The sequence below is a fragment of the Dunckerocampus dactyliophorus genome, chromosome 5 (assembly GCF_027744805.1).
Source record: "Dunckerocampus dactyliophorus isolate RoL2022-P2 chromosome 5, RoL_Ddac_1.1, whole genome shotgun sequence".
Lineage (NCBI taxonomy): Eukaryota > Metazoa > Chordata > Actinopteri > Syngnathiformes > Syngnathidae > Dunckerocampus > Dunckerocampus dactyliophorus.
The window spans coordinates 14,933,999-14,949,349 of record NC_072823.1 but is presented as its reverse complement, the minus strand read 5'-3'; the positions used below and the strand labels follow the sequence as shown (position 1 = coordinate 14,949,349).

General features: G+C 39.9%; 1 protein-coding gene across 7 annotated transcripts in view; it reads right to left on the bottom strand.

Moving 5' to 3' along the window:
• The window catches only part of megf11 (multiple EGF-like-domains 11), a 130,546-nt gene that overhangs the window by 64,940 nt on the left and 50,255 nt on the right, over window positions 1–15,351 (bottom strand). For 5 of the 7 annotated variants that reach the window (XM_054776593.1, XM_054776595.1, XM_054776598.1 and 2 more), the window contains 2 exons: window positions 14,361–14,453; window positions 14,194–14,214 (listed from right to left, as the gene is read on the bottom strand). In XM_054776593.1, coding sequence (XP_054632568.1) covers window positions 14,194–14,214; window positions 14,361–14,453 — 114 coding nt within the window. The remainder of the gene's footprint in view (window positions 1–14,193; window positions 14,215–14,360; window positions 14,454–15,351) is intronic. The other 2 variants (XM_054776596.1, XM_054776597.1) reach the window with 1 other exon arrangement.

Genomic DNA, 15,351 nt, shown 5'->3' with positions numbered 1-15,351 from the left:
GTCATAAGGGAGGCAATTGCAGTAGTGCTGCATCCTGGAGGGGTGGGAGAGTGTGTGAGCTGGAAGGTGCTCCTTGTCACTGACACTCACCAGGAGGTGATCAGACATTTACAACAAAATATTAGAACTTTTCCTGGGGAAGAAAAGGCTACATGTATTTCATACACAAATAAAAGGTAATAACTTCAGTTTATTAAAAAATAATAATAAATGGGTCTAAGAATTATCTGAAAACATTTTGTTTAACCAAAGTTTTTTGGTTATCGTCTTAATGAGCAACCAGGACTAACATAAAAAAAATCCAACGGAGTCAGTGCTTCACCAGCCATGAACCTCACCATGTCACTGATACACACACACACACACACACACGCACTCATGTAGTATATATTTACAGTATAATACTGTGTGTATTTATTCATGTGTGTATTTATTTAACTATTTCTTAGGAGCATAATGGTACAGGTAACTCAGGTTTGTCTCCGCTCATCGTTGATACAGATCGGCGGGGCCGCACCGTTGTTGTCGCCTATACACTCTGCTTTAATGCCTCGCATTTTCAGCCGCTTTTACGTCATTTGAAATATGTATGGGCATTATGTCGCGGAAAGGGCTTTTCACCAGCTAGGATAGGCATGCATGTACACGCACGCACACACAAACACACACCCACACACACACGCATAATACTGTATATATGCATATATGTACTGTACATACTTATATACATACATATACATACACAAACACAGATATAGTATATAGAGATATATATACATCCATATAACAATGGAGTTTGTTCCCTCCTACCCAAGAATCAAAAAATGATATCAACCTCCGTGAACCAAGACATGTTTATTTTGCAGTAGTATGCAACAACTATGCAATCATTATCCACAAAATTTTGCAGAGTTGTGGGGTTTTTTTTGGTACGGATGAGTGTCAGTATATGGATACAACAATTTTTTTTTTTTTTCACATTTTTGACTCACTATGGAATTCCACTGATTGTTCAGCGAGGATGTCATTAACTTTATATGTTTCATGTGTTACTTTATATTTTTCATGTGTTGATTGTAAATTCACTACAGCCCAATTATGACCATCAAGTAAAGGAGTGGGGCTCAAGGCAGAATGTTTGATTATTTACAATTTGTATAATGTCCTTGTTTGGTCTTATGCTAGCAAACTGTGTTTTTTTTTCGTACACCAACCAATAAATGTACCTGTCATGTCCCAGGTTATGGATCTGTCCCTTAGTGGGAGGACACACAATTTAGTTGGAGTGCCCCAACACCTCCCAAATTAATCTAAACAACACAGAGACATGGGTACACACACACAGAAGAATAATTGCTTTTTAATGACTTTGCATTATGCAAATGATCATTATGAAGCCATAAATTCTTGGGTTGAATTCCAGTATGCCCCAGCATCACAAGCGCCAAAATATATTACCCTCTGTGAGAAAAGTTAAACAATAGGGATTTTTTTTCTGGGATCTATCTGTGGAATTGTATCCATTATTCCTGCACATTTAAATGACTTACACTGTGAAAAATCACCCAAAATACTACCAAAATGGGCTCTCCCTTGCGCCCGCAATGCAAAATGCTTATAAAGGACTATGAATAGATAAATGGAGTTTTTTACAAACATCTCTCCAGAATAACATGGATTCTTTTGAGGGTTTTCCGATCAAAATATGAGGAAATCCTGGAGCTCATATGAAATGAACCGCTGGCTCTGAAAACAGCGTTGCTCTCCTCGCTCTGAAACTCACAATGCCCATGAATAATTCTTCCTCAATTCTCAAAGTCAAAGTGAAGTAAACTTATGGAGCTGTAGATGTAGGAGAGAAAGAGACTCTAGTTACATTAAAGAGGCCTCGAAGAAATGAATTGAGCCATCTGGGGAAAAAAAGCATGATGTTCCAGTGGCTGTCAGCAAGAGGCTTCAATTGTGATTGATTGCTGGCACTGGGAGGAGAGTGTCTACAATACTAAAACAACATGTCAATACATGTAATCACTAGTCACTTTTGATTAAACTAAACAAGCAGATGATATAAGAAATCAAATCCATGTAGAATCTCCTTTCAGAGTCCGTGCAAGCACTGGTAATATTGATCCGCAGACCCTAAAACCTCTTTTAGTGCCGTGTGGCGGAGGTCGATTTTGTCTTTTATTCATTTTTTAAAATGTCTCTGCCTGGAATGAAGGTGAGTCATACAATCATAATATGAGCAAATGTTTAAAGCTGGTAGTTCCTATTCCAATGCCTGAGGTGGAAGACTTCCATCATTTTATCTGAACCAGAATGTCAGCACTTTTATTTTGAATGAAAAGTCTCTATTAATTGCATTTGTGAGACTTGGGGGTCACCTTTATAACTAACACCACAGGGAAAATAATATTGAGGCAGAACTATTAATCAATGAATCAATTTGGTGACCCTCTGTGTGATATCATGCAAACCTAAGAGATTAACTTCACAAGTCTGTTTTTCTTTTTTCTTTTTGCTTTTTTTCTGTTTTTTGGGGGATGCCACGACAGAATGGTACCAGTGATGTTAAAGTGGACAAATGTGATGATAACCATAGGACAGGAGGTGGAATGGTATGGCTGCACAGTATAATATGGGTAATATTCAATAGATCCTCACTTGTTCGTGATTCAGCATTCATAGCCCCACCTATTCATGGATTTCTTTCTTTTTTTAAAATTTCCCATTCGTAGTTTTCTCTCCGAAAATGGACAGCTTTTTCCTCAGTTAAAAAAAAGTCGGCAATTATTTATAAATTCATTAGAATAAAGCATAAGCATAATAATACAGCATAAATGTACATAACAACGTGTAAGTGTAAAGCCTGTTTTATGCTTTCGGCATCCGCAAGGTCCGTGCAGGTCCGTGCAGGTCCGTGCGGACAAATGACGTAATTTTCGCACCCACGCCTCCACGAGCGGCCCTTTTTATGCGGAAAATTCCCGCTTCGCACACCTCCAAATTTTTCTAACTCTGTGAACGGAGACACGCGGAAAAAAATGGTAGACGAGCAGGAGATCCTCGCAGCTGAAGTACAGAAATACCGCCAGTTATATGAGGCAGCCTTCCCCTTACGCACTGTAGTTTAACCATGAAGAAACACTGAAATAAGTTGTGTTTTAAATTGTTTGTTTTTTGTTCAGTATGCCTATTGTAAGTACATACTCCTGCCGGGGTACAAGTCCCTGTGGTGGGAAGAATGACGAGCTGCGACTGCAACACTCCTATTCAAAGGACGACTGGACCACCTTCTCTTCCTTTTCTGTCGCAGCAGCAAACACATACAAAACAATTCCTTTTCTTCAAGAAGTAGACGCGCGAGTGCCGCCATATTGGAAGTTGAGTAAACAATGGCAAACTTCTTCCGCTCTAGTTTAGCACCATGGTAGACGGGTGTTTTCGATTCACTGCCCTCTGTAGTTTGGGAGCAGACGCCGCACGAAGTATAAAGTCACACACGGTCTCTCGAGCGGATATCCGCACGGCTCTTTTCTGCGCGGCTCGTTCAAATGGAAAGTATAACCCAGCCTTAAGATGCTACACTGTGTGGCTGCGGCAGCACAAAAAATTTTCGTGAGGTGAAGACAAGTTGATATATGATCGTATCTTACAACAGGCAAGCACTCGGCTGATTTTTTGCTTGGTACTGCAAGCTAAAAATTGGGTACGAGCTGCTAGTTAACGGCAGGCATAGCTGAGGACAGTTATGTGGGGGCTCTGTCAATGTGATCATGACGCAAGCGCTAGCTGCGCTAGCATTAGCTGTTGATATCCAATTACATAAAATTTGATGTGGTTATTGTTGTAGTTGCGTATCGAATCGTTTACCACAAAGAGATGTACATCCCAACTTATTATAGATAAGAACCTTTTTTCGTCTGCGACTAAATATGATTAAATGTGAGTTAACTATGGACAAAATGTGATTCATCACGATGAAATATTTTACTCAATTGACAGCCCTAATTTTATTATACCACGATTAACTTTAACTAAAGCTTTTTGTTCTGGTGACAGGTTGACCCTGTAACTAATTAATTCACTTCATATTCATTAATTTACACGATTTCCTGTGGGATGTTTTTTTTGTGTAAACTTATAAGTCAACAGTATAATGGTCATGTGTCCCAATACTTTTGTTTGTTTAATTCAAATCAAATCGCTAATTCCCTGATGTTACTTTTTAGAAGCTAAGGTTTGAATGTTCAAAATAGATAGTAGATTGTCCTTTTCCTTCTTCCCATGTGGCAAAAGCAAACAATGTAATTGAATTTCAGGGCTTGTAATGTCTGCATTACTCTAATCACGCCAGGGAAGAGTTGTTTATCTCGACCTTGGGAGAATTAACAGAAGGGATCTGTGCGGATGCTAATACATTGGGAAAAAAAACAACTATCCTGCAAGATCGTAACCTGGCTTTTATTGATCAAGCAGTCAATTGTTTTATTGATATTCAAGAAAGTGACATACAGGCTGTAAAATCCCACTGTAGACTAACAATGCTCCGATGTAATTCTGTGTGGCAGAGCCAAGCACTGCATTGTATGTTAAACAATAGAAATATGAATTAATACATTCAGTCTTTTGTCACCTTACTTTGTGGCTGTATATTAAAATGCTGGATGATTTATCAGTCAGAGATAATGGAAAGGAAGGTGCAGGGTACCGTGTTATCTTGGGCCGACAACATGCAATAGAATCTCCTGAGAGGGTGGCATGAATGCAGGCGGGGAGTGAGCACAGCTGAATGCAAACTACAACCCCAAATACCCTGGGGCCTGAAGGCAAATTTGATTAAAAGTTTGTTTTTCTTCACTCTCAACAAACGGAGGAACCCGTCGATGCGGCACTGACAGTTAATTGGACTTGGCAGGGCCACGAGTTCATTCGTCAGCATTGTGTGGGGCTTGCCTAGGAGGAGCAGGACAATCGATGTTCTTCAGGACGGCCTGTAATCACTGCGCCACTGCGATGAAGTGCAGGGTTAAACATCAGGAGATTGCAGGAGCACAGGAGGATTCGAGAAGGACTGCTAATATTCCCTCAAACGCAAAGTAAAGCAAGGTCACTGCATGCAACAAACACACCAAACCAGAAGATGGTGAGGACTTTGCACTAAATGCACAACGTGCTTGGGAGAGTCCATCTTGTCCTGCTACATGGCACTTTGTATGCCTTCACATGTCATATACCACAGATTACAGCATCTGGTTATGTTAAATACGCTTTTCCATTTTTGTACCATGCATAAAGAAACAGCAAATTATCAGTTTGTTTTTGTTGTTTTGTTGTTTTTTTTTACATTTTTATACATTTAAAAAGAAGAAAAGAAGAAATCTGCCCTTCTCATACTGCAAAATAATTTCAAACCTAACTCTTACTAATGCTGGTTTAAAAAAAAATAATATATATATATATATATATATATATATATATATATATATATATATATATATATATATAAAATTTCCTTTTAGTAGCTCAAATAGATTCATTTTGTCTACTTATTGAATATACGTTCAGTTTCGTATATTCAGACAAGCTTTTTCAAGGTTTGATGTCGGGTGGAAACCTTAAATTAAGCTTTGAGGTTTAATAGTTGTCTAATTAATTTAAGTGTTTATTTTAACAAACTTTTCTGCTGCTTGAAGATATAACTGTAAAGTAATAATAATATGATAAGAAATAATATAATAATGATAATAATGTGTCTTCTGATATGATTTATCTATTATATTATTTATTATAATTAGTAGTAGTAGTAGTCGTGGTAGTAGTAGTGTTGGGAGCGGTTCCGCTTCCACAAAGGGGAAAATTCGAACGTTGCTCCAAAAACACGTGCCCGTTATCTTTGTGTACGTGTTGATATTGACCACACTGCAATTTAAAATACTGTCCCTAAGAGAAAAATGACGCCTAACTGCTATTGTCTAATTTTTGTAATTTACTGAAATACTCATGTGTGTTTGCAGCCATTAAAAAGATGAACTCCTGTGTGTCACGACGCTTACACTGTTAGTTAAAGTTAAAAACACGTCGAAAGTCACAAGAAGACATTGTTTCTTTTTAAAGTGTTAGAAAGTGAGGACAAGTTGACCTTGAAGACTCAGAAGACAAGAAGATGTGGTTCTGCTGCAAGAAAAAAAAATACATGCACTCCAAACCAAACAGCATTTTGACAACGTGGCAATAAATCAGGTGTAGGGAATAAGGTGGAGCACACCGGTGTTTGTTTAAACATCTCAAAACAATAATTAGTAAAAGTCTATTGCGTCAACTTGAGAAACATGGCAATGGACCAAAACCAAGCGTGACTTACGGGCTGTGAAATGAGCTTTGTTCTGCATTAGTATTCAGCAGACATTATATCTCTCTAAACTGTTATCATGGCATTTCAGCTATTTTAGACACGCTGACCTTCTCTTAAGGACACGAGATAAGGCTTTTTAATGTCCTTAAATCAGGCCATCTATGCAGACTCTCAGACGCTCTCTTACTGGATAATGACAAACATCAGAGTGATAGCAGCCATCAGAATGTGACGCCTTCAAATTATTTTATCATCCTGACCATCAACACCACTGCAAATGTCATGCTTTTATTTTTTCCTCCCACGTATGAAAACACACACACACACACACAAACGTTTTAGGCTTTCTCCCAAAGGTACCGGAGGAGTGAGCTCATGGGTGTTCTAAATCCTGTTTAATGGGACGGCACAGGACCTCCAGAGCCTGAGAAGAGTCAGCCTGGGCTCTGGGCCAAACAAAAATCGACAGAAACTAGTACTACTAGTAAACGACTAGTTCACAGTATGTGTGTTAACACTGCTGAAGCATGCATGCTAAACCTCATTGATCACTTAAATATGCATATTTAAATACTGTTGAGCTGAGAGTCACATTTTGAAACCTGTTATTTTACTCTTTGGCCTAGAGGAAGACCAAAGAGGAGGTTTATGGATGTAGTGAAAGAGGACATGAAGTTGGTGTGAGAGGATGGAGGTGAAGAGGATGCAGAAGACAGGGTTAGATGGAGGCAATTGATTCGCTGTGGCGACCCCTGAAGGGAAAAGCCGAAAGGAAAAGAAGAAGAATTTGTTCATGGACAAACACACACAATCACACACGTACCACCTTTTATTATGGAGCTGTTACCGTGCTCTGCAAAGTGATATTGTTGTTCACTGGAGAAATGCTATTGCTTAGCTAAATGAATTAGAAATACACTGCAAGGACAAGCAGCATGGATTTAGGCACGCCTGTCAACATCTGCATCGGAAATAAGGGACATTTTCCGAAATAATGGAAATTTCCCCCCACACCCCACCCCAACGCAAGAAAGATTATCCAGCGGGGGTGTGAATGAGTGGGTGGAAAGACTCAAATGTCCACTGCCAATGCGCTGCACCATTGTCCTGGAGGACTGCTGTGGCTCAAGCGTGGATACCGTCACCATTATCACCTGCAGTACAGTAGATCATTTTTGTCTTTACGGGAAGCTATTTAAACAGAAGGGTGACGGGAAAGAAAGAAGGGCAAAATACGGTAGTTTTCCAGGGAAACATAAGGATTGACAGGTGTGATTATACAGTCATGGAAAAAATGATTAGACCACCCTTGTTTCTTCAGTTTCTTGTTAATTTCAATGCCTGATACAACTAAAGGTATCTTTGTTTGGAAAAATATAACAGTGACAACAAAAATAGCTTAACAAGAGTAAAATTTCTTGGCTAGAACTTCAAGAAAAGCATGGAAGTTGCTAGATATCAGCTCTTAAATGAAACTCTTATGAGATTTATTTGTTACCATCATTATATTTGTCCAAACAAATGTACCTTTAGTTGTACCAGGCATTACAATGGATCAATAAACTGAAGAAACAAGGGTGGTCTAATCATGTTTTCCATGACTGTAGGTGCCAATGTGCGGTCAATCCATGCACCCTCATCGAGTTGTGCTACATAGCGCTAATGAACTAATGATAGCATCAAATACTATGTATCCCCTGGTCCCAAATTTTGGTACATTAATAACTATATTTGCAAGCTTGAAATACAAGATACATAACTTGTTCAATGAAGCCCCAGTTTTTGTAGGATTCGGTTTTCAACAAAAATTATTGACAAAAATGATTGTTTTTTTGTACACTGTTTCAGTTATACGGCCAAACAGTGCACCTAAGAAACTAGTCCATTTGCATGCATCCTTTCGTGGAATTGCGTGCCCAACCAAACCATCCACGTGTTGGTGACTCAGCGAATGGATAGTGGTTCTTTTCGAGTTGGGACACTATCGACAGATTCTGGCCAGGGAATCTGTTAATCATCTTTATTTTGTGTGTGTGTTATGTGGTTTATCCGTTTATAGAACACACACAGGTTCTACAAAGTAGTGATTAGCATGTTGGCCACACAGTCAGGAGATCGGGAAGAACTGGGCATCTCTGTGTGGAGTTTGCATGTTCTCCCCGTGCGTGCGTGGGTTTTCTCCGGGTACTCCGGTTTCCTCCCACATTGCAAAAAAAACATGCATGTTAAGTTAATTGCCGACTCTAAATTGTCCATAGGTATGAATGTGAGTGTGAATGTTTTTTTGTCTATATGTGCCCTGCGATTGGGTGGCGACCTGTCCAGGGTGTACCCCGCCTCTCCCCTGAAGTCAGCTGGGATAGGCTCCAGCATACCTGCGACCCTAGTGAGAATAAGCGGCATAGAAGATGCATCAATGGAAGAACACACAGAACAATGAACAACTCAGTTTCTGTCTTCTTTCTGCACTTTCTGCGCTGATGAGGAGTTCAAGTGCACTCTGTATTTCTGAGTGTTAGAAAAATAGGCTTTCAGATAAAGAATGTGAAAAACGCTATTGAATTCAAGAAAAAACTAGCACAGTATGGAGGTAGCATCTGTTACAGTAGGGTTGGAATGTAAAGCTTCCAGGAAACACAGGTTAAGGGAGGGACATTATGGAAAGTGAGCCGGGCCAGTGTGTGTAATGATGATTGTACCTGCTTCCGAAGTTTACAATAAAGTTCAAATGAGCAAGTATACATCTCTAACCGTCCGCTCTGTAATGTAAAGCTTGTAACAGACTAGAATGAAGCAGCTCCTCCATCCCCTCCCCTCCACTCATCACCGTGTTCACAAACAAGAGTCTTAAATAAAGGTAAAAGTAATGTTAAAAGTTCATTTATCCATTTCATTTATCACTTATATGTCACGTGCATTGTTTTTTTCTTGTAAAACTATAATTATGCTCTATAAAATGTGTTATGTGGTAATATTTTTGGGAGTCTGGAACAGATTCATTGGATCGGTATATCATTTACTGTAAATTGAATTAGCTAGTATGCCCTTCATCATTAAATGACATACACTCACCAACCTCTACACCTAAGGTTTTCTGCCAACCAATTAACAATCTTCATTGTAAGGTCTCTGCATGACCCTAATGAGGACAAGCGCTTTAGAAAATGCAAGGATGGATGGATGGATGGATGAACGGCTAATGGAGAGGTATCATTTTAAGAATAGTTTTAATACAGTGGTATGCAGTGGTGTAACTTTACTGTAACTTTACTTTACTATATAGTTCTTCTTGAGGTTTCCAGTTATTACTGCTGACTGAGACGGGGTACTGGACTGGACCGGTCACTAGTCAATCACAGGCAGGGGTGCCGCATAAGAGCGGAAAGTTAGGACAATTCCATCAGCTATGTAACATAACATGCATGTTTTTGGACTGTGGGAGGAGGCAGGACTACAAAGACAAAACCCGCACATGCAAGTGGTTTTGATTTTTTCATAATACAGTGTAGTTCTTCACCTCACACTTACCACACAATATCAATCGTGATAATGAACAATACACCTTTGACGGTATCAATCAAATGCATTTTCTTACATACAGCTCTTAACTTATTAGAATGTGCAGGTGTATGTAATGAGGGAGAAGATTATTGCATATTAACCAAAAGTTTGGAGAAGTTGTTAATATGTGTACGCAGGAGTCTTTCCATGCATGCTTCTCACGCCTGTTGGGTGTGATTTGCATCATCCAGGGTCTTTGACGGCGATGCGCGTCAATGTCCTGCTGCTGTGTAAGTGGAGGAGAACCATCTGGCTTAGATGCACTTCTGAGAATAATGTGCAAATATTGTTGACGGGTGCTAGGGGGTATCCCCACAGGAGTCTTCTCAAAATGCATTTTCACCGCATGCATTTAGTCAGGTTACGTGTTCCACTAGTTGGTGCAGTTACCTGTCACACCCGTCATGATGGTCTCCAATGCTTTCACTGCAATCAGCGTTAGCTTATGCTAACGCTGATTTAAAACTCTAATATGCAATACAGCTTTTGTTGACAGTCAACATTAAAGTAAGTACCCACCCCCTGTCTGCAACAATATTGCAGAAACAAAACCTTAGAGGCTGCATTCATCAATTAAATATGCATACTGAAACTGCACTCGTCCCATGTGGAGACAGTTTGGAGGAATATGTTACCTCATGGACTAGGACTGACCTGAAACAATGGAGCAGTCCATAACGTGTCACAACTTGTCAAATGATGCTTTGCGATGAACAAAACTACAGTAAATGCTGCAAATAACACCTCTGTTCAATTCATCACTATGTCTGTGGTCTATAAAGGTAAATATCCACCAAAGTCTACAATTAGCACCAGGTCAAAAACATTACCATTAACAGCTGCGGCTGGAGGCAACCTCCTGATATAGTTGTTACTACCTCCACAAGATTGCAGCAGCTGCATTTGAAGTCTCATGAGTGATCAGCATCCCGCAGCTTTAACAACTTTACCTGTACTGATGCACGTTACACTTGTTTACAATGAACTCATCAGCTGTGTTATTTCTGGATGACCAGTTTGCTCATTACTGCTATTACAATATTGGTTCTGTTGCTGCCGTGCTGTGTAATACACTTGTTAATAAATGACCATGTGGTGAAACAGAGTATGTTTTCATGTCCACATTCTCATACACTCCAAATCATTATTAAAGTCAAAACATCGAATTGTTATATGTAATGTATTTCTGAGCCTGATTCCATTTAATGTCAAGTTCTCTGTGGTTTAGAGACACTCCAAGCGCATTTACAGTACCTAAGTTATTTGTACTGACTCTGTGGAGAATGTAAGAGCGGGTATATTTTAGCTGAGTTGCATTAAAAATGACAAATCAATATCAGTATAATATGTGGTAGCTCTCATGGCTGAAAAGTTGGGGAAAAGTGGATGTAAAGCCCAAAAAGTAAGTTTCACTGAATTAAAATCTAATAACACAAAATGTATCACACTGATACGACTACAAAAAAATTGGATTTTCTTAAGATCAATACATGTTGAAAAACTATAACTAAGCTACAGTGGAAAACGTACATTTCAGTTAACTACAACAACTAAAGAGTGCTGCTAAGTCTCATAAGAGGACCTTCATCTCCTGATATTGCACTGTCCATGTATTATTGAGCTTCACAGTGTTTTGAAGCATTTGTAAATTGTAAATTGAACACAGTTGCTCATCAACATAATACAAAAATATAGTTTAGTCGAAGGGAGAAGCCATCAAAACAAAATACCAATACATAAACAAAAACATTTGAATGTGCTGTGCGCCAAGTGGAGAAAGACATTAAATGATGACAGAAAAACACGTTCAAGAGCACAAACACAACACATACAAGCACACACAGCAGCAGCAACAATTAAAGATTCATCCATCTCAAGAGAACTCAAACTAAACTCAGAATTCTTTATATTTGTCATCTGATTCTTTTTTTGTAGCTCTATATTGTGTATATGAGCCAATGTGTCCTTGAGGAGGAGCTCCTGCAGGACTCCATGCAGGTCACAGGGCAGCTCTAGCCCCAGTGAGACTCTTGGCTCAAGATTGAGGAGAGGATGAAATATTTCCTGGCATCAGCAGGTGGATCGCAGTGGGCGAAAAAAACAAAAAACAAAAAGCGGGCAATATCTTCAGCCACATAACAAGTTTCTGAATTTCTCAAAGCTTTTCGCCTTCTCTTAGCTGACTTTACTCTCACCACCTGACACATACGCAAAACAGTTTCCTGCCAGGTGCTGCTCTACAAACAGGGTCCAAGCCTTTGATTGGGTGCCAGATCACTGGCTGGAAGGCTGTCACTTTAGCTTAAGGCCCCACAGCCTCCCACTTCATCTCCAAGCATGGGTGACATGCTTTTTAATCACATTCACAGATGCCTCATTATGTGACCACACATTGTGCACTCTCACCAGCTATCAAATCAGGGAACTGGCTTTTATACCATCTTAAACACCTCTTGAAACATAATGTGGCAATAAAATAAACATGGCGGTTTTGCAACTGAAGAGATGCCAGTGTGTGATTTTTAGCCTGTGAGAGCCATGCACTCACACGGGGGCTGCTAATGCTCACATCACCTACATTTCACAATGAGTAGTATGCAGAAAAAAGCAAGACGGCCATTTACACTACAAAAAAAGAGGGCAGATTTAATTTGAGAATTGGCACACATTCCGCATTTCAACAGATGAAAGCTTGTAAATGAAAAAGCCTGGAATGGCGCCTGCGATGGAAATCTGAAGTTATGAATAATGCCTCTGTCTCAATGCTCAAGTATTTTAATACGTTGGATTAGCAGAGCACCTGCACGCTACACTGCACACACGGCTGCACTTCTAACCAACCAAGAGTGGGACAAGACTCCCATGGGGGGGGCACGCCACTAAAAAAAAAACCTCACACCCTCCCGCCCGCTCAGGCTCGTCATTTATGCCACTGAACCCACGGCAGGTTTGCGATGACGCAGGAGCAGCTGATTTACACACAGTTGCTAATCAGGGAATGGCTTTTTTGCTAATAAAAATTCATAGATCTATACTATAACACAACTGATATAATTTCTCATTCCTCATTCTGACAGGTTGATGTATTGTTGTGTTCTGAGAATGTTTAGTTGTGAGAGTATGTACTTCTGCACTGGGGAGGCTGCGTTGCTCTGCAGTAACACCACCAAGACACTAGTTGGCAGTGTGGTTTTCCTTCTTAAAAATTATAATGCTCAAGTTTAAAGGGGCACGGTGGTCTAGTGGTTAGCATGTTGGCCACACAGGCACAGTCAGGAGATCGGGAAGACCTGGGTTCAAATCTCTGCTCCCCTGTCCAGATTTACCCTGAACATTTTATTAAAAGAAACTTACTATAGTGCCAATATGATTTTGAAGGTCTGTGAAATGATCAGGATAGGGCCCCTTTAAGAAAGCAAAGGGTCGTGAAATAGTGAGTGCAGTTTTACACCACAGGCTCTCGTATTGGATTATTCGATTGTGCAGGCGTACCTAATGAAGTGTCCTGCGAGTGTGCGTCAAAGCCACAGCGTGAGGACCGTTTATAGATTTGAGTTGCAAACTTGTGTTGTGTTTTTGTACCACTGTGTTGTGTCTCTTTTAAACAATAGCAAGTGATAGTTCAGATCGTTTTGGAGTTAAGAAGGGGTCGTGAATGTATAGTGTATATACACAAGTCACAGTTGTGTTGGGCTGCCACATTTGTGTGGAGCTGCACAGATAACGCTGATAAGTTGTAGTTATTGACTTTGTTGCATTCGTCTAATATGCTGCCTTGAGCATATTTTAAATATTTGTCAGATTTACATATTCCTTTGGGTAAAATGTACATTTTGCAGCAATTTTCACTGAATATTTACCAGAGCAATCTCCAAAATTATCAATATAAAGAAAAAAAAATTCTATAGACACAAATGTCAGAAAGGTGGAGATTATAGATTCTTCCCCTCCTTCCTGTCTGGCATTCATGAGAGTCTGGCATTTAGATGATTGCAGATCAGATGAGCCTGATCCCACCTTCCCATTTTTTTTTCAACCTAGTGTTGGAAACTGCGATAAAAACCCAGTAAATGAAAGGCCGTCATAATGGCTTGTTGCAGTCCAAAAATTGATTTTTCATTGCACAGCCACAAGTCACAACCACCAGTCTAATCATGATTGAGACCATAACAAAGAGCTCGCGAGACACATGGGGGCTGCAGCCATCCATCCATCCGTTATATTCATCAAGCAAATCACTTCCACTACCAGCAAATGAAAATGAATGAGTGACTTACCTGTTCCGTTGGCTGTGTTTGCTAAGAAGAGAGGATACAAAGCTAAGCAGCTTTGCGATAGGCGTACACTGAGGCAAATGCTTCTAAAACTAACAGGCTGTCAAAGCCATTTAGGTATAAATGAGTCTAAGTGACTAATAGTGGCTGTGGGAGTAAGGTGCACTCACCACTGGAGCAGTCCAGTCCGCCCCAGCCAGGCTCACACTGGCAGGTATCTGGAGACACACACCGGCCATGCACGCACTCTTCTGTGCACAGAGCTGCAACACACACACACAGATGTGTCATCACCAGTTAACACACACATATACAAGTGTAAAACACCACCACGGCACAAAAAACTAGAGAACTGTCTTTTAAACCAAATATCTTCCTATTCATTTTGTCTAAACCCTCTTTTATAAAGAGACCCCACATAACAACTGTGTCAGAGCTTAAACAGAAGATCCAGCATTAAGCCACCGTTGCTTTTTTCCTTTACTTTTTTCAGCAAAGGTGAGATATTGCCATCAATGTGAGTTATTTTACATGAAATGTGACAATTAGGAGGCCCTTTCACGCAACAGTGGCGCATCAGGGACATAATACAGTAGTGTGCTTTTATTTGTCTTTCACACCAAACCCACACGGGTGGGGTGGAACACAGCTACCCTTTCACACTGCCCTCGTCCTGCCTCTGTTACAGGTCTGAAAGACAGTGGGAAAAAGGAAAACACATACAAACATGCTAATTTACTCTACAACTGCATTTTTGTGAGTAAAAGCGGGTCTCAAAATGGAGGTTTTGAAAGCGTAGGTATTATTGTTCCCATGTAAACACTCAACAACTCTCCAAAAATGGAGGACACATCCATTCATGAATGGCAAAGGACAGAGCTGTTGCAGAGCTTGTGCTGCTCAAGATATTGGCCTTCTCCAGTGAAGTGTACATGCACTTTCACATTATTCCCAGACCTCAAATCTCGGAACCAAATATATGCCAAGTAGAACATTAATAATATGCTTTTAGTTAGGATGGACGAGTGCGCATTTATGTAATATGGGCACGGTATGAAAATGACAGTGTCTTTAGGCATGTTTGTGGCTTGTGTGACTGAGGGTAGTATTAAAAATATTGCAAACAGAGCCTTTGAAAAATGCAAAGAAACAAAAACTAGT